General features: G+C 39.8%; 2 protein-coding genes across 6 annotated transcripts in view; both read left to right on the top strand.

Annotated features, from left to right (window-relative positions):
• Positions 1–20,697, top strand: part of Sytbeta (Synaptotagmin beta) — a 381,108-nt gene that overhangs the window by 211,985 nt on the left and 148,426 nt on the right. The window lies entirely within an intron of this gene.
• Positions 3,759–5,012, top strand: ind (intermediate neuroblasts defective). Its single transcript, XM_067790883.1, has 2 exons — positions 3,759–4,033; positions 4,118–5,012. Exons 1-2 carry the CDS (start codon positions 3,759–3,761, stop codon positions 5,010–5,012), a joined length of 1,170 nt encoding a protein of 389 aa, XP_067646984.1.

Here is a 20,697-nt window from a genome sequence, read left to right on the forward strand (position 1 = left end):
TATGTAGTGTAGATTATTGTATGCTGTTCGGTACTCCGCATTTGAAAAAGTAATTGAGTTGTAACTCAAAACTCGGCTTCTTCATTCGTTTCCTTTTTCGACCTAGAGCAAATTAAGTCATTTCATTTTCTGTTCAAGGGTATACTGGTATCCCAGTTTTCGAATTATAACAATTTAAAATTCCATTCTGCGCCTTCCTTTCATTTTGATCCTTCAATCTACATGGCAGCATCCCAATTGAAAAATTGGCGGCATACATTCAATGTTATGGACGTGCAATTTAAAGCCTTATATCGAGTGGGATCACCATTCCTTTGGAGCCATAATTCTAGCGGTCTTGTGTCGGCTAAAAGTGTGCATCCAAAACGGCAAAGAGGTAGGCGTCGAAGGATTTCTCAACTCATCTCACGCACCGGAATATTAATGAGTAGTCTGAGTATATCTAGGAAGCATTCCGTTCCATCGCTATTGAATTCCGAAGATCCCGAAAATCTCTTTGTATGATGAAAACCAAGAAGGCGTGATTCCTATTCAAAAAAAAACAAGCGTTAAAGCGAGGAACAAGAATTGTGCCAAAAAATGGCTTTAAAAAATACACCTTCAAGAGAGAATGTTTTATATCCAGAGAGAAATTATGTAAGAACGAAAATGGCGACCGGGTTACCGATGTCCAGAGAACTCTCAAGTTATGAGGAAACATATTCCGATTAAAAAACAACAAAGCTGCGGGCGCCGTAAGTCATCCTGCAGGGCTATTAAAAAACCGCGGCGTGGAGTTAATAATGCGTACACACCAGCTTCTATTTAATTGCTCTCTGTCCAATATACAAGAAAGCAGAACCTTCAATCAGTCTCTTCAGTCGCGAATATAAGGTTCTATCTGGCGCAGGCTCGTTCACTTGGTAAGGCCAATATCGACCAGATTTTCGCTTTGAAAGACGCTTTCGATAGCACAAAAATTAGCTACCTATAAGCCGATATGTCTTGGGTACTTGGGTATGACGCTTTTCACATCTGAACACCAATTTTTTGAATTTGCTTAATATGCATAGATAAGAAAAGGGAGGTGACATGCCCAATAATGTTCGATGTTGTCATATCAAATAGCTCATGCACAGTCGGGCTAGTAATTGAAAGTTCTACTAACCGTAAAGTTCCAGACTCATATTCGGTGAAGACTTACGTACCAGTAATACTCACAAAGGGTAGATGGAGGGGAATATTTAGGGATGGATTGTGAGAAAGAGCGAAAGTACGAAAGAGAGTGAGAGTGGAAGTTGCAGGGAGAATGTAAGTGTGGGGAAGAGAAGCGGGGAAGGAAGGGTAAAAGGCGAGGCAGATCTTTCTTAAAATTGTGCTCTTACTTACTTAATTACGGCTTAGCTCTTTGCTCGAAGACGGCAGGTACTTCGTTTTGTTTTCGTTCACCATCAAACCCACTTTTCCCGCTTCATTTTCCAGTTTGGAGTAAGCATAACTTACGGTGCGGGTGCGCAGGCCGATGATATCAATGTCGTCAGCATACGCCAGTAATTGAACGCTCTTATAGAATATTGTTCCAGAGCGATTAAATTCTAGAGCTAGTTTAATTTACTCCAGCATGATATCTGAAACTTCAATTAGTTTCAAACGGCTCGAAGAGGTCCTTTCCAATGCTGACTTAGATGATGGTATTTCTCAACGTTATTTTGCACAGCCGTAAACGTTTTGCGCGTAAACCAAAATCAGCTTTAGTCGTACATAGGCAGCTCCTTTTCGTGTCGCCGAAGGTAGCTCTAAAATTGACGAAGATGGGTCGCGGATTTTTTCAAAAATTGTATGAACTGATAAGGCCCAATCAGCCGATATACGGCGGGCTTTTATATCTCGCCTAATACACCTGACAGGTCCTTATTTGCAATTGCTTTGTCCGCTTCAAAGCGAATGCATTTCATTGTTATCTAATAGCAATATTAAAGCGTCAAAGCGAAGCAAAGCGACTAAAGCGCTTAAAAAGGCTGATTATGGGATAGTTGGCGCACATTTTGGCGTGCACTCTGCCGATCAAATTTTGGAAAATTCTTATGTATGCGCCTAACAAATTTCTCTGAATAGCTCTTCCAAGCAAATCATCATCCTCTGCGGACTTGTAGTTGTTGATGTTGTTGTTGCTGTTGTAGCGATAAGGACACTTCCCGAAGGCCTCGGGGAGTGTTATCGAAGTTGATGATCTCTTGTCGGATGCAAATCCGGTACGTTCCGGTACCAAGCTCGACCATCTCGACTAGGCCAGACCGCCCCACATCAATGAGGAGTTCGGGGTCGGCATAGCCTCGGCTGTTAATGAAATAGGATTCGCCACGGATAGGTGAGGTTGAAAGGATAGTGAGGTTGAAAGGGTTGCGCTACTCAACCCCTTGAATCTATTTGGTATTTTAGTCGCTTCTTACGACAGGCATACCTACCGCGAGTATATTCTAACCCCCCAACCCGCTGGGGAGCGGAATTGTAGTCATTTAGTCTGGTTATTGCTATTCTGACTATGTCATAATCGGGATGGGGAACATAAATTCCATCATCATCGTTTGCGGGCTCAGGTTCAACATCTTTTCTTGGCGATACATCGCTGACATCATTTAAGCGAGGGCAGAGAAGTATTCCCTTCAAAATCTAAGTAATCTCTGTACATCGGTTATCAAGTCGCCGTTTTAGTTCTTACAGGAGTTTACCCCGGACTTAAAACGTAAAATTCATGGCGGCAAACAGCTCAAGCTCTTCCCACTCAAGCCTTCCTACATTTGTCTTTTTCTTTCCTCCTTAAAAATCGCCTCGCTTCCCTTTTCAACTCGCGGTAATCTTATAACATAACAAAACTCACACTTATACTGATAAGTGCAAGAGCGTATGGTAGATGAAATATTAATTTGAATAATAATCATTTTAAAGCAGCTAACTATATTTAAATGTGGATCGAGCTTAATCATCATTATATAAGGTTTTCAATTATATTTAAAATCAAAATATCACCCCATCTTGCAACTCGCTAGATATACAAACTCAGCATCTCAGCATCTTTGCAACCACACACCTGCTTGGCATAAGCCATTTACTACATTCTATTTATTCATATGATACGAAATATATAACTAAGATCACAAATGTAACTACCTGCCAGCTGCCAAAGGTATAGGTAGACAGACGGACCTCTTGAGCACGGCACAAAGACCAAATTTTGAAGTGCCAAACGGAAAGCAAGGGCGGAGCATAAATGGCAACAATTACAAACTATTAACAACTTCGCCTTTTTAAAAACAACAAACAAAATGCATACAAGTAAACACAAAAAACAACAACAACAACTAAAATAATTTGTTAATTGACAGCGTGTTAAGAAAACTCTCTAAATGGTCCCTTAATAGTTGGTTGGCTGAAGCCAACAAGCAATGAGTTTGAAAGTAAGGGCAACGATAACTACCCTCAAATGATAATTTCTTGTGGTAGGAAGGTTTGGATGGTTTGATGTTGTTTTTGTTGTTGCTATTATTGTTTTTGCTTAACAATATGGCCGTGTGCCACGGAGGGTAGTTTCCCAACTCAAATGCAATCCTCCCTTACATCGGACACCCTGGTATATAAAGCAGGATCACTTGGTGGCTGCTGGCACAGTTACAAATTGTGAGTGATCGTGAACGGACTAAACGAAAGATAAAATCTGACTTAAAAAAAATTTACATATATTTTCGTATATCAAAAAAATTTTTTTTAAAATTTAAGTGAAAATGTCGCGCTCATTTCTTATGGATTCGCTACTCAGCGATGTGCCGCTAACGAAGAAAGAGACGCTGGGCTCTCCAACGGCCACAACACTGCCTAATAACGGCAGCAATGGATGCACCACTACACCACCAGCAATGGATGCAGCAACTGCAGCGGCGGCGGCAGCAGCAGCAGCAGCAATGTTGCCCAACATGTCCATTTTTCCATACCCAGCGAGTTATGTGGGAAGTTACCTCTTTTCGTTGGGCATACAACAACAACAGCAAAGACAACAGCAACAGCTCGAGCAGCAACAGCAACTAAAGCAACATCAACATAAGCTACAGCAAAGAGAACTACAACAAAGAGAGCAAATACAGCGCGAACAGCAGCAGCAACAACACTCCGCAGCAGCAGCTGCAGTAGCGGCCTTCTCCAATGCACACACAGCGCCACTGCTGCATCCCTACACTGCCTCACTCCTGTCGCAAAAACGTAGAACGCTCGGCTATGAAAATTACATACTACCCACACCAATCACCTACAACAACCCGACGCTACCTCTAACCGACGCTTTTTGCACATCACCATCCGCCTCGTCGACATGTTCAACAATTGATTGCGGTAGCTTTAGCGATGAAACACCGTCGGCAAAACGTTACAAACAAGATTCAGCTTCGTGCTCGCCTGCAAGTTCACCAAATAAAGGCAGCAGCAGCACTCCTACAAATCTCGGGAGTTCCGCTTATCCGAGTAATCATTGCATAGTATCAACGAGCTCATGTTCTCCTTATACAACGTCCGCTATTGCTGTAACGTCATGTGGTCGCAATATTCCAACAGAAATTACTCCAGTCATAACTGATTATGCGGATTCAAGCAAGCGCATACGCACCGCTTTTACAAGCACTCAACTGCTCGAGTTGGAACGCGAATTCTCAATGAATGCTTATTTGTCACGTTTACGTCGCATTGAGATTGCTAATCGTTTGAGACTTTCAGAGAAACAAGTTAAGATTTGGTTTCAAAATCGTCGTGTTAAGCAGAAGAAGGGGTCAGAAAGTCCTACCTTCAATTTTGGCACCTCCAGCGGTGGTAAGAGTCCATCTTCATCGTCGAGTGAGATGCAGTTGCCGCAGAGTCCTACCTCCTCACCAGTGCGTTCCACTAGTACTCAGCATTGCTGTTGTGCGAAACATGTGAAGCTGGAAACGAAGGGAAATGCTGATGGGCAGTCATATTGTATGAACCGATCGTGCGGTTTAGTTGAAATGTAGGAGTAAGCTTAAGTAAGTTTTAGGTAATTAAGATTCGAAAAAACCCCGTGTTAACTGTAAATACTTAGCTTAAAGTTTTACCAGTCTTAAGAATATTGTTTAAATGTTATATTTTAGAAAAGACATTAAAAGAAGAATTTAAAAAATTTATTGAGTTTATCTTATATTCCTTCGCTTATGCATCTTTCTTCGCTGAATTTCTGGTTTGTAAATTTATATTTTTTATGGTCGTGGACCAATAAAGAAGAAAGAAGATGAAAGAAAACTTGTAATATAGTTGGACCAAAGATATATATGTAGGTATTAGGGGTCTTCCTTCCAACTTACAATTGAAAACGTTGGTCTCATGTGGGGACACAATACATGGAGGATATATATTGCATATTTTGATGCTGATTCTTGATTAATAAGAGTTGCACTATACTCCCTGGGAAGTCTGTTTTCCTCTACTGTGAGTTTCGGGCATTGGACTCTGGGAACACTATTTACTTCTTCTGTATGTTCACGTTGATGTCATAGCAAAAGCTCTACCGGAAGGTTTTTGTGTGAAAAACAAGTTGCTGATGACTGATACCGCAGAAGTACTGAAGACTTCTTCAGCACCGAACACTTCCTTAATGAGTATTCTGAAAATTTGGTAAGTTGGAAGTTGTAATTTCTTAGTTTTAAGTCCCATAAAAATCTATAGTGTTGATTGAGCCATTTGCGCAGTAGCCAAGATTCACCAAGACCTGCTATGAGCATTTGAGTGCTAGGTATGTCCGACATATGTTGGGTACTCACTGATGAGGCTCATTTGTGGCATTCAAGCTAAATGATTTCGGCTGTTTCATACCGTACCAGAGTTCTTCATTTGTCGAACAGGCGTTAAGTATATCAGTGTTTAAGCTTGCTATCTTCGAGACTAATCTTTTGGAGTTTCCAAAACAAAGTTGTTTTACAGTGTTGGCAGTCTGTCAGGGAAGGTTTAGTTCATCTTCTGCAATAGTTGGTGATCGGGCTCCAAATACGCCTTCTCCGGTCAGAAGTTGAGAAAAAAACGTGCCACCTCTCTGCAAATGCCTTTGCTGGTTTGTCTTATAACATGGTTGCTTTGTGTTTTGCTGGATTTCATCTTTTCACTCATGAAGAAGTCTCCTTAGATATTTTATCGGGGTTTAAATGCAATATGAAGCTTTATAGTACCCGTCCTGCTATATGGTGCAGAGACATGGACCATGACAACATCAGATGAAGCGGCTCTGGGAGTGTTCGAGAGAAAAGTTCTGCGAAAGGTTTATGGACCTCTACACGTTGGCGATGGCGAGTACCAAAGAAGATTTAACGATGAGCTGTACGAACTTTAAGTAGACATAAACATAGTTCAGCGAATTAAAACGCAGCGGTTGAGCTGGCTAGGCCATGTTATGCGAATGAAAGATGACGCTCCGGCTAAGAAAGTGTTTCTATCGGAACTCGCCTATGGAAGCAGAGGAAGAAGGCGGCCCCACTCCGCTGGAAGGACCAGGTGGAAAACGATTTAAACGCCCTTGGTGTGACCAATTGGCGCCAGTTGGCAGGGAAAAGAAGCGACTTGCGCGTCTTGTTGGACGGCCATAACCGTTTAAACAGTTAAGCGCTAATTAAGTAAATGGATGTTTCGAAGGGCTCAAAAGGACTCATCAGAAGCTTCAAATTCATCGGACTAGGAGTCATTTCGGACTCATTTTTATGATTTCTTGCAATGCATGCACGTATAACTATTTTTCTAATTTAAGAGTCCAAATCAATGATGGAAGCGCTACAAAAGTATATTTTATGGCTCCTAATGAAGTATTTCTTCCCACTGTTGATTAAGTGATTATGCTACTCGTGAATATGTAAGCATAGTATGGCCATCACTGATATACAGTTGCGAGCACTAAAATAGAAGTGGCAATTTTTATTAAATTTCGTCAATTATTATTTATTGATAGTAAAAAACGATTCGAAAAATTTTCGAAATTTCGAAAAAAAATTATAGGAAAATTTCGATTTTTTTTAGTTTCCAGTTCTGTTTTAGGATAATATTACTTTATATCTAAAACTATGTAAACCAATCTCGAAAACATGTTCGAAAAAATTCGAATTTTCGAGAGAATTTTACGAATTTCCGAATCTTTTATTGATAGTACAAAAGTATTCGAAAATATTTTACGAAAATTTTGAATATTTTTTTTTAGTTTTCAGTTCTGTTTTAGGAAAAAACTTCCATGAACTTTATAACTAAAACTATGCTAACCAACCTCAAAAACGTTTTCGAAAAAATTCGAAAATTTGAGCAAATTTTACAAGTTTCCGAATTTTTTAACTGACTCGAAAAATTTCGAAAAATCGCAAATATTTGACGTTAATTTCGAATATTTTTTTAATTCTCAGTTTTGTTTTAGGAAGTAGCTTTCATGAACTTTATAACTAAAACTGTGCGAAGAAAGCTCAAAAACGTTTTCGAAAAAATTTGTAATTTCGATAAAATTTTAGGAATTTTCGAATTTTTTTACTGACCGTTTTTAGTTAACACTCAAAATAGTTTTCGAAAAATTTCGAAACATCGCAAAAATTTTACGTTAATTTCGAATATTTTTTTTAATTTTCAGTTTTGTTTTAGGAAATAGCTTTCATGAACTTTATAACTAAAGCTATGCAAACCAATCTCAAAAAAGTTTGCGAAAAAATTCGAAAATTCGAGAAAATTTTAAGAAATTCTCCAATTTATTGTTTAGTTTTTAGACTACGTAGTTTATAGCCCAACTAATTTTAGTCCAACAAAGTACAAGTCATAAGTCTCGCAAAATTGTCATTGATTTTTGACAATTTGTTTCCGAAGAGTGTTTCAGATTTTCTGGCATATAAAAAATTTAATATGCGCCCTTTGTGTGGAAAGCATATTCAAAGCACTCTTCGAAAAAAAAATTGCGAAAATCAATGCCAGTTTTGCCAGATCTACACATAGCTTGTTAGACTTAAATTGATTGGTCTACAAACTATATGCTAAAAAAATGTTGAAACACTAAATAAAAACTTCGAAATATTCTTTAAATTTTCGAAAAAGTTTTTGAGATTGGTTTATTTCGTTTCAATAACAAAGAAGTGTTTTCTCAAATTACCGAATACATATAAAAAATAAAAATTTTATTGAGGAAACTTGGTAAAAATTGGCGCTGCTATTTTCGTGTTCGCAGCTGTAAAGGATACGTTCGGTACTCCGTTAAACTCATATCAAATACTTTCAAATATTTATATTAATATGAGATCATTCTAATTACATTTCTGTAGTAAAAATTTTTTTTATTTTGTTATGCTTGTCAAATTAGAGCACAAATCCATCACACTGCCCGATTAAACAAAAGAGAAATATACGTGAAATAGACGTTTTCCTAAAAGGATATGCCTATGTACGGATATGAAACGTATTTGGCACATACTCGTCTATAGACACTCTTAAAATGTGTGAAAATTTAATCAGAAAAATTTCCGCATTCTCCTTAGTTCATTCAATTTCCGTTCAAGCGAAAGTACCGTTGTATGATAACAATTTTGCTCATTTCGCACTTTGACAGGATTAAGAGTTTACTACGTAGCTTTGAATGGCAGGATTAAAAGGGATGAGCTGTGCAATAAGTTTTAAAATATTCATACGCATCTATTCTAATTTCAATTAGCAAGTAGCTTAGGTTTCTTTTTTTCATGAGCATCAACAAATATTTGATAGTACATTTTACTTCGTTGTGCATAATTTTAACGTTAGAACCAAGTAGCACTTTCTACACGAGGACGACAAACTGATATCCCATCTACATGGTTATGTTCTCGAAGCTTGGGGAAGTATAGAGGCGGTATTCGTTTCTAAAGCAATGAAACTAAATCACTCGAAAACCAAAGATTACGGGTCAATAAGCTTCTACTTTTTTTATCCTTAAAATACTCGAGAGACTGCAGGATGGACGCAATTCAAAACGCACACAGGAAGGTCAAATCGGTTAAAAGTGCCCTTCCTGAGATGGTCAGCGTCATCGAGCAATCAATGAACTGCAAAGAGTAAAACCTGCAGGCTTCCTCGACATTGAAGTTGCTTTCAACAATGTTCAAACGCAGGCAATCTGTCGGACGCTTTTACGACATCGAACCCAATACTCTATAGTTGCGTGGATCGGTTTTATGCTCAGAAAAAGGTTTGTCAACGAAACTTTAGAAGCTGACTAATATGTAAAATAGCTACTAAAGGCGACCCTCATCACTCACATCGATAACACTCTCCAAAACATCAGGGGTGTGTCTTTATCGTTAATAAAACAACAAGAACAACACCCACATATATAACTTGAGTATTGAATCCTAAACCCCACCACAGAACAGTACTTGTGGCGCTACACTTATAAAAAGCTTTTGATACAGTGGCCCACGGCACGTTTCTGCAATCTTTGGAAGTGTCCCCCCTTATTCCTAGTCCAAAATGGTGAACTGAAAACTAGCTGTCTTGTCGTCAGGCATCGGTGTAATTCAGGAACAACAAGACAGGAACAACATCTAAATACAAAAAAATAAATACTTGGCGTGATTGCCAAAGAACGTTTGCCAAATAACTTACGAGGGGCGACCACCGAGGTGAGACTTTTTTCTTAATTTTTGTGATGTTGCTTTGCATTTTACATGAACTCAAGACCTTCGGTATGGTAAGAAGAGCAACAAGCTACCACTACCAACGGGGTTGGTTATTCACTGTTAGGAGAAAAGCAAGACTTAAAGCCGTAGAAAGGAGTGAGCAGAACCTTCCAAACCTGACAAAATTCTTGAGCGTATGAGGTACCATAACCATAACCTTGCGGTTCATCCTTGAAAAGTCTCAGGGTAGGGGTGTTCATGATCCAAATCAGAATCAGCCGACCCTTAACGTGACACAAGGCATGCCATAGTCCATTAACTAAACTAAGCGGGTAATCCTCAAGACCTATCCAGCCGATGCCAGGAAATTTAACTACTAGCCATGTTGGTTTTTTTACCCTTAAAAACAGTTTAGGAAGTTATAGGAGTGTAACGGACTGAGCCGATCTCTGTCAGATTAAGTCTGGTACTCTCCGGTATTACCCGGCTGCTTTTCTACTGCTCGAACCTTCTGGTCTGTGAAGTTTAGTAGCCTTCTATGCCAGGCTTACTTACAGCGAGAATACTCTAAGCCGCTTAACCGCCAGGGGTTATATGCCACTCGCCCTCAGAGCAAGACCCGGAGTTGGTGCTCATTGACGTACCAATGACCATGGATGCTCGCTCTACCAATTCGAAGAGTGGAGAAAATATTTTGGACTCTGCTGGGGAAAGCATCAGCCCTGGAGTGCTGACAAAGTTTGCTGATGATGATCTGTCAAATAACGATTCATCACTCCAAGGTGCCCTGCTTGCATCTTTTGCTCAGCAAAGAACAAGACGGAATGGCCCTATTGCTAATGATGGAACAGTTCCATAAAATAGTTTAGCAACACTTAACAGACGAAAAGACTAAAATCAGCAAACTGTAACTACATCATGCACTCACTTCCCAGGTGACACTTCAAATTCAAGTATCTGATTCGAGTATCCACTTGAAAGAAATTACAACAAACGCATCAAATCTCTATGTGCCAAATAAGCATGCGATAAGTTCGATGAATCGTTCAATCCATTGAATACATAAAAGTATCCAGCAATGAAAGGCTTTGTATGGAACTGGAGGAGTTTTATGGTCAAAACTCTACAGTGAATGTACTACAAAAACGAAATGAAAGAACTCATGTTAGAAAAAATTTGGAGGCGAAGCAAATTCTTTTTAAAACCGCTGACGGTGTTTTTCATTACATACGCAGTACAACAAAAACAACAACAAAGCCATGATCAATCGTATTGAGCTAAGAAAATACATGAATGAATGAAAAATAATTACAAAGAAAAAATGGAATGAGGAACGAAAATTAAATGCAGCGACAAGGAATGACAATTGCAATGACGGGGCGTAGAATAGTTAACAATTGGCAATAGAGTTTGGGCAGTTGGCAAATACGTGAGTTTTCGAGGTGTGTTGTCATCCAAGTGCAGAGTTTTTTTTTTTTTTTTTTTTTGAAGTTATACTTCTTTAGGCGCGTTAAGAGAAAATGTTAAGAGTGAAATTTGAAAAAATCTGACACAAAATTCTAAGGTTGAGAATGCGGTTCGTGTGTTTTGTTCGCTTTGAATTGTACGAGAAAACTTGCTTTGAGTGGGATATATATGCATGTATATATTCTAAATAAAATAATTTCAAAAAAAAATACGTCAAGCGGTTTTATTGAAAACAATACTTACATGAAGTAATAATAATACTAAAAGCTGAAAATAATTAGGTAGGTCCTAGGTACTAGTCATCACACTCCTCATCAATCTAGGGCGTTGATCAGACAATTAAATAAAAGCGTTCGGCGCGTGAAATTTCTAAAAATGTGAGGCGTAGCATCACCTAATTATGGTTCAGTTGGTCTTATATAAGACTATCAATAGAAATTTGATGGGTCCAACACTTTTATTTAATTGTCTGGTCAACGCCCTAAATTGCTGAGGAGTGTGATGACTAGGACCTAGGACCTACCTAATTATTTTCTAGCGTTTAGTATTATTATTACTTCATGTAAGTATTGTTTTCAATAAAACCGTTTAACGTAAAAATTGTTTAGTCTTTATTTAAGTGCCTATTATTTCTCATTCTATTTAGTTCATTTAGTGACTCATTATTACAAGGACTCTTTCCTGACAATTTGTTACAATCTAATTCCTCAATACATAATCCTTCCAAAGACTTTACTCGACTCTACGCCACGTATGTTTGTCCCTTCTCCAACTTCAAAATATTTTGATGTCACTTCTACCGGACTGTATGCAATATTTGTTCCAAATATGAGCCAAATCAGACATCGTAGGTCACTTTCTATTTATGTATGTATTATGTACCATGTATGTCCTTATGTATTATGTATGTCCTTGCACCACCTAGCGGCAATTTTTTTCAAAAGTCTCTTTCTATTCTGGTATGTATTATGTGTTCCAAATATGAACCAAATCGGGCCGCAAATACGATTTTTTGAAATATTTCCATACGCCACCTTATTCTTATTATTGTATTGTCATCGGGTTCTGAAGGTTCAAGCTTGTAGCTTATCGGGAAGTTACTTAAATTTCAAGTTAAATAAAACCGTTTAGAAAACCAGCATTTGCTGGCTTTACTTAACTTCGGGAGTAAATTTATAGGTATATATGGATATCTGTATGCTTCAGAATGCATACATCTCTTAAAAAATACTCTCTAGTTCAAAACTTTAAACTTTTCGTTAAAATTCTTAAGCAAAAGTTCCATTGTCTGTATATAGTTAGGTACATACTAATTCATACTAATTCTGTATGTTTTTTAATCCTAATTGCGTGGAATACTTATAGGCGCGCTCTCAAAAGGTAAGTTACATAGGATTTTTTTAGGATTGTTTTATAAGCAGTACTTCTGTTGTTCACTGTTATATCAATTTTTTGGTATGTTTTTAATGTTTATACTAAGGAGTTTTAATCTATCTATCTCTATATATATAAAGAACGATGTACGACGCGGAAAGCGATCCTGTGAAGTTTCTTTTCATTCGAACATACTCTATTCATGGTTCGATTTGCCTGAAATTTGGTATATACATAGGTAGCCCCTTGCCTATTTTAATGATGCCAAAGAAGTATAACTTCTCATGCGCGTACCTAAGTACACACACACCCTTTTTCTTTTCTCATTTTGCAAAATAAACAAAAGATTAATTTTCGAATTTTCAAATCACAATTTTCGATTGTTTATTTTGTTAACAAATTACGTATACAAATTCATTGCATTCTTTGGTTTGTTTCTTGATTTTATTTCATGTGCTGTACATTGTAAAAAAAAATCTCAAGTAGACACACTTGAGGCATACCTAACTCGTCTGTGCGTTGGAGTCCGCACTCTCATACATCTCATCCTCTTGTCTCAATGATTTTGCAGGTTCTTTTCTTCGGTTAATTGCCTTCATTTTAGATAACCATCAAATACGTTATCTTTGATCGCCTTCTTTATATCATTTACAAATTAAATTTTTGCATCATCATTTATGCGCTAAAAATCAAGAAGAAAGTTGTGAAAAGACTTTGCCAATTACTTAAGAGTCCTACGTCTATAAGTGTCGTGGGAATCTCCAAAATGCATCTGGTAAAAAACCCGTCGTCTCAGTTGAGTAGCAGTTTTTTAGTGTAAGATACTCGTAAGGCTATGATTAATTAAATTTAGCATGATGAAGCAACTTTTTTTTGCTGGCAATTATGTCACTGTAATGCTGCTAAATGAACATAAAATTGTGGTAAATTTTCCCCTGAGCAATAAACACTCAGGAACACCGTTTTTCCGTTATGTAAGTTAGGTTAGGTGGAACTGCACGGCGACAAGAATCTCACATAGTCAGAATGTGTTCATAGTGTAACGAATTTACTGAAATTCCCCTTATTTTCAATCTTCTGCTAAGGTTCGAATCACTGAACTGTTGAATAAATAACTCCAATATTTAATAGGGCAAAATGGCCTTTATTCAAGTACTTTCAAAATACCACTTCTATTGCTCGACAGATAGCGTGCTTAATCGAAACTGATCTTCGCGCCTCTACTGTTGCTGCTTTTATACTGTGTGATTTCCTCGTTGCATATTCTAGGCGCTTCCAGAATTTACTTAGTTACTGGTATATAATTATAACTACAGATGCACGTGTGTAGCTCTCATATGCGCGTGTATTTGTGAGCGACACTTCCACAATTACAACTGCATACTTTTGGGAGCATCTCAAATAAGATACCTTCATGTGTTTGTGCGTTGCTTCTCCGCTGCGTGTACGTACATATGTGTAGACATAATGATTGATTCGTTTATGTAGATACATAATGATTGATTTATGGATGTGCATACAAGTCACTCTTAGCATCGACTTAGAGATGACAGTATCCCTTAGTGTTACTAATATTCGTAATAATAGCCTTACTATCTAGATATTAGTTCAACAACCACACTGAAAAACCCATATTATAAAGTAACTCCGTCCTGTTGGAGAATGGTAGATAATTGCCTATCTGATATGATATGATAGCTGTACCACTTACAATAGCTGGAGAGTTAATCTGGCGTGCGAATTGGATATAAATGAGAATTATGTGTGCTTTCTTCGCTTTCTCCTCCACATCAAGTTTTCTCTGGAACTTACTGTCTTGTATGCTTCTCAGATATTCAGTACTGTGTTACTTCTTTATACTGCCCTGCTAGGGTTCTCTGGAATCCCAGGACAGATTCGTCTTCTCCTTCGTCGTGAAGCCTGAATAGCAGTACAACGCGCCATTATTCTCTGACTTATTAGAGTAATATAGCCCTATCGTTAGGGTTTCTTGCTGTGGCTTAAAATGTGTGGGGGGGGGGGGGGGGGGGGGCTCAGGAACGGCTGTGAAAATTGTGGAAAGGGTTGCACCACAGGTGGTGTTAATTCTGCCCTGCTTTGGGTCGTGGTAATGAATGCTTTAGAATCTTGAGGGTAGAGACAGCCAAGTAGTGGCTTATACCGATGACCGAGCACTTCTTGTCATTAGTACCTTTGTGAATACACTGACGGATATTTTGCGGGGCTAAGCCCGAGCTCGTTTTGTTTACGCGGAGGAAGATTCCTAAATTTAGATTCCCGTATTTGGGGAGGTGCATGGCCTTCTATTCTGGTGGAGAGCACTTTTTTCACGATCAAAAGATTGGAAACAGTGTAACCATTGGGGATTGTTGGGCTTCGGCTTCGTGACGCGGGCTATAAGGTTGTAAATTACGGCACTGCAGCATATTGACCGACTTCGCCTTCTCCTGGCATGATAGACTATTGTGCGTTAGCTTCCGCTCGTGTTTCCACATTCGCCACTCATATACCCTCAAGGGATGAATGGAGTGGGGAATTATAATGGGACAGGAGTGTGGGGAACCTGTTCACGAATGGATCCAGGCTGGATGGGAGGGTTGGGTTAGTCTATTTTGCTACGGGATCGTTGTAAGCCCGAAATTTAGGTATCCCGATCAGTGCACTGTTAGGTATTTTAATGTTTACTCAGGTAGCCAGACGGCTATTAAAGAGCTTACCTCTGTTCCAGCAACTGTCAGGCTGATCCCCTCACCCTGGTGGCACGAGCGTATTGAACGTGTCTATCAGTGGCAACTTTGGGACTCTGCTGGCCTACTGATATCTGCTTCTGGACAGGTGAGCCTCGGGCTAAAACCACATATTGTCGTGTGGCGAGATCATTTTGGCCTGCTGGTGCACCCAAGCGCTTGGCGGAGCTATAATTCATCTATCCATGGTCATTGGAGTGTTAAAAAATCTCTCGCAGAGGGAGTCAATGCGGTGCCCCATTATACATATACTATACAGCCCACCTGTGCTATCTGCTTGGCGATATCTGACTCCAATTGGTAGCCACAAGGTCGATTAATCTTCATCCACACGTATTTTCCCACTCAGAGATGGTGTTACCTTCTGCTTAACCCATGACCCTATTGATGTTCGAACTCTTGGAAGAGGGCCTGCAAGTATTCCTGAAACTTGTTCGTGGCTTCAACCTAATCAGAGATCGCTACAACGAGGGTAATATAAGCTTTTTCTATCTGAGCAATACAGTCTTCGGTTACGAAAAGTACGAAGGAAAGGCTCATTCGCCGAAATTCATCTGCCTAGATGATTAGTTATCCGTGGATTTCACGCGGTTGTGAGCATGCAGATATATAAACAACGTACTCTCGCTCTGCTGTTCCTGTTTGGAGTTCTGACGCCTGGGGCAAGCTACGTCCTTAAGCCTTTCCCGCCATCAGCTATAGCTCGAACGCACGTCTACTAGATTCCCCCGTACCCCTTTAATGTGCCCTCACCAGCGTTGATATGGCAGCATTCTCACAGGTTATTTTGCACCTCTTAGAGGTGCCTCCTCAGGATACATATTTCGCTTACAAACAAAAATCATCCTACTGTATTTAAATAAGCCATGTTCCATTTGTATTGCCACAATAGCGCTTTGGCTGTAAGGGAGCCATCTCCGCTAATTACGATACACTTTTAGATACCTGGGACCTCGTCTAAGGAGCTTTTTCTCTTATGGTTAGAGTATGTCTCCTTTGCCTTAAAGTACATTCTGTACCATCACCATCTGAAAAGTTATGCGTTCGGTCGCAACTATAGGACGGATTCTACTATTTATCTGTCCCGCTTTATCCTAACGAAGGAAGAGAGCAAGCTTGTACCGTCTTCTCCCTGTTGATGCTTTGGACCGCGCATTACTAGAACTATCTGAATACTTCGGAGTACTAGTTCTCGTTTCTATTAACCTAGTCTGATGATTAAAAAAAACTCTTCACTCAAACGGTCAATATCATCCAGCTTTGGAATTTATGGTTCTCCCTGCCTCTGTCTGTGTTGTCGTCTTTGTTTTTATTCGAGCTGTCAATGGCATATTGCCCTGCGTCTCTTTAGTCTGTCATCGTTCGGCTTCATTTTGGTCTGTTGATATGTTATGGAAAGAGTTTGGCCTAAAGAGCAGGTTTTGCACCTCTGACCTTGCCCTGGAAGATCAACTACCGATGTTGATGTGTCTATCCTTAGATTTTCTGCAACGACGAGTTGTGCGTACCAAATGTAGGTACATACAGACTACAATCGAGGATGTGGTTGAAATAAACGCAGATTTAACTTTTTTTGCCTTGATTACAATCATTTACACGAACAATAATTTAACAAACATTGGTACAGTTGCAACACAAATGTATTCCGTACTTACATACAGACGTATCGACGATCCACTCATTCAGTTTACTTCTGCCAGGTGTGCAATTTTCTGCGCATACAATTCTTTTCAGGTTTATATCCATACATGTACATATACACCAGGTACCCCCCATGGCAATGTCTCACACCCACCTGCAGCGCATGCGCAACCGTTGTGTTGTACGAGTGTATTTGAATAGAACAATGCCAAGCAGCGGTGATCACTTACATATGAGTACTTCATGAATGGATGAAATAAGAACCAAACTAGGATACTAGTATTTGTTTTTTGTTTTTGCCATACTACAAGTATCTCTTGACTTTAAGTGCATATCTGCGCAGTTTCAATAGCCAAACAGATATTTGCTATGAATGAGCCCACTTTACAACGCAGTTGCGCATGAATGGCTGGACAATACAATAAAGCGTAAATATAACAAAGAAGACCAAACGAAGGTCGAAACAAGCTAAGACAATAGAATGATTTGGCAATCTGGCTAAATGTTTTGTTCGAAAATGTTTGAAATCTATTTAAAAAATCATTAGCCGACAAATACCTGTAGATAACACTAACTTCGCTTTTGCTGTTGTTGTTGCTGCACAAGAGTTTGCATTGTGTGAACGAGCACTTGTGAATTCTACGAATTTTCTTGTTGCAAAGACTCGAGTTTTAATTGTCTTGAATTCTTGACTTTTCTCAAAAGTATTTTGAAAATCATTTGTTTGTGCCTTTCATGGCACTGATCTTCAGACATTCGCTAGAATTTCTTTTATCTTCTCACGCTGACCAGCAGACAGTTTGTCGCCAAATTTTTTTGGTTATTCTTAAATTTGAAAATCTTGGCGACAGTCTGTCTGGCTTGCTCGGTGTTCCATTGTGGTATGCTCAACTGCTGTACCTGTTCGTCTCGTGGGAAATATTACTTTCTTATTTGTTGGTGGGAATGTTATTTAGTCACAGCTTGCGTAGAATTAGTTAAATGTTTGAAAATATTTCGCACTTGTATGTATGCGTATGTAGATACTGAGTCGGGTTTTACAGACTGACTTACTTATTAGCAGATGGAAGAGCTATCCCTTAACAGCAGCATTGGGTTACCTGGCATAAATATTCGCATCTTCTCGAGAAAAGCCTTAGTGTTATCTCCCTTTGGCACCTCCGAGAAAGCCGGAATCTTAGTATTATCTCCCTTTGGCACCTCCGAGAAAGCCGGAGTCTTAGTGTTATCTCCCTTTGGCACCTCCGAGAAAGCCGGAGTCTTAGTGTTATCCCCCTTTGGCACCTCCGAGAAAGCCGAAGTTTTAGCGTTATCTCGCTTTGGCTTATCTCCTACTTCCGTAGTTGGCACTTCGCCACTTTTGATGCCCTTTCTCTGACTTGTAGCTTTCAAGGTAGTTGCTACCTCGTTTTTGGGCCCCATCTGTCCTATAGCTTTAGGCCTACTTATCTTGTGTTTGCGGCTGTACTGCCCTGCGGCTCTAGGACTGCGTTCTTTCTGCCTCTTGAAAGCAGGCTTGTCGCCTTTCGCCGAACGTTTCCTCTTCATTCTGCCATTAGACGCTTCTTCCTCCTCGTACCAGTTGCAGTACCGACGGTTTCTCCCAGCAAACCTTCTGAACTGCCTTCAACCTACTTCTACCGCTTCATGGAACTATTCCACGCGCTCGATCTCCACTTCTGTTGTATCGGCCACTGCTCCCAGGTGTTGGACAATTCTTAGTGCTGCACGGTACTGCGACAGAGCTCTTTTACTTCTTCTTCTCCGTAACCTTCTCCACTCCATCCCACGGCTGTTAGTTCTCTCCAGGTCTTTGACCCCAGCTTGACTGTCCGCGTAGATCATGTTTTCGGGGAAATTCCAGCATTCTAGTCATGTTATTCACAACAGAAAATCTAGCTGGAAGGATCACAGATCTACCACTGATCGGCCAAGCAACACGTATGAGCTCAAGCAGGTGTGGGTCGACTGTATATTTCTAGAAAAGCCTTAGCAAGGATACATAGGAACGTATAAGAATTGCGAAAAATACATTTTTCACAGCTGCTGTCTAAGTTAAGTGGACATGGCCGGTCCGTGACGACCTCATACAGACTGAATGAACTATGAACTCAGATATTTGCTCAACGATTAAACTGAAAACCCCTAACAAAAAGCACCAGGATCAATGTTATAAAATAACTCTGTGCCCTTGGGAAATACTGGAAGCTTTCATAAACCGATTCCACTTGCTGCTTCTAGATCTGTGGCTGAATCATACCTCATAGCAGGAGTCTTAGCCTGGCGACCGACGAACACGAGCACAGTATGTGCTTCATCGTTTCCTCTTGCAATCCGCACATCCTTCATTTTGTATCACTGTCGAGTCCTAGTTCAAAAGCATGTGAATCCAGAAGACAATACCCATCATCAGCCTACAGTCCTTTCTCTTTGGTAATGAGAGTAACTTTGTAACGAGAGTAACGTCTACGGTCCTAGCTCAGAGCTACGCGCCTTTATCAGTTAGCACATCCGTTTTTCTTTTCATTTACACCTCTTTCCATGGTATGATAAAGAGATAGAATGCCTTTTTTAGTGCCGTGGCCAGGCGAGAACAATAAATCACAACAGGCATGACGTAGCTGAATGCGTTTACAACCATTTCAACTATCGTAGGGGTGCGAGTTCGACTCCCACTCCCGGGAGAAAAGGCTTTGAAGAGATTTACAAGGTATAATCGAAACAGCTGTCGCCTTGTCCGTCCTGATGTCACGTTGTTTAAATTTTTCCCAAATTATTAAATAAACAATAAAACTATTTTAAATCATTGACTCTTCGATACCTAACAGACTTTGACTGTGCGGAAATTGAAATCATACTACTTTATAGCATACCCCAAAGTTCAGGTTATGTTACTTTCAATAAAGGTAAAAGACCAGCGCTTTTGTCAAGTATTGCACAATGGTTCAATAGGAAGTTTACCTCTCTTGGATATGCGGAAGGGAATTACATACTCAAGTCATTTACTGGCGATATAGTAACTCAGAAAAATTCTACCTACGAAGCGGCTGCGGTCGAGGATCAGACTACGCTATAAAAACGATGACCTTACTACCTTCGGGCATTGCAGCAACTTACCAACTTTGTCTTTATCCGTAATAGAACAGATTAATGTGTGTCGACAACTTCACTCTGTGCAAACTCCAACTAAGTCTTTTGCGCGATAGAGGGCTCCCGACAGGGACTAATCTAAGGCAGTGGATTAGTTAACTGGTTCACGGATGGACCAACGTAGGCCTCAAGTTTAAGCTGCCTGATCGCATTTAGAGAATTCAAAAAGTATTCGGAGAGCAGCTATTCAGCCCTGCGCACAACCTTGGTGCGATCGAGAACAGACTGGTTGTTTCTGACATATTTTACTCCGGCAGCCGTCGTGGTGTGGTGAATCGTGCTCCGCCTACCACAACGAGGTTCCTGGGTTGAACTACCGGGCAAAGTAACATTAAAAATTTTAAAAACAGTTTTTTCAATTAAAATAAAATTCCTAGCGGCGTCGCCCTTCGGCAGGGTTTCGGCAAACACTCCGAGTGCATCTCTGCTCTTAAAAGCATAAACGAAAATTCAGCTGCCTTGCAGATCCCGTTTGGACTCAGCATAAGACATGTATGGAATCAAGGGTGTTCATTGTGCTAATGTATGTCTGTCTAATGGGATTCCAGGTTATATTAGAAGCCCCTATTTACCTTAAACGACTTAGAGGATGATGAGGTGGAATCACCGGGTGGCTTCATACTTGTCTGCTCAGCTTTTGTTAGAAATAGGAGAAAGCAAATATTTGGGTTTCGACTCAGAGCATC

Source organism: Eurosta solidaginis, chromosome 5, assembly GCF_040869045.1.
Source record: "Eurosta solidaginis isolate ZX-2024a chromosome 5, ASM4086904v1, whole genome shotgun sequence".
In the NCBI taxonomy this organism is placed as follows: Eukaryota; Metazoa; Arthropoda; class Insecta; order Diptera; family Tephritidae; genus Eurosta; species Eurosta solidaginis.

Coding starts and splice junctions, on each gene's coding strand:
- ind (XM_067790883.1), top strand. CDS start 3,759: ATGTCGCGCTCATTTCTTATGGATTCGCTACTCAGCGATGTGCCGCTA. Junction 4,034..4,117: donor CAACAGCAAAGACAACAGCA/ACAGCTCGAGCA, acceptor GCAAATACAGCG/CGAACAGCAGCAGCAACAAC.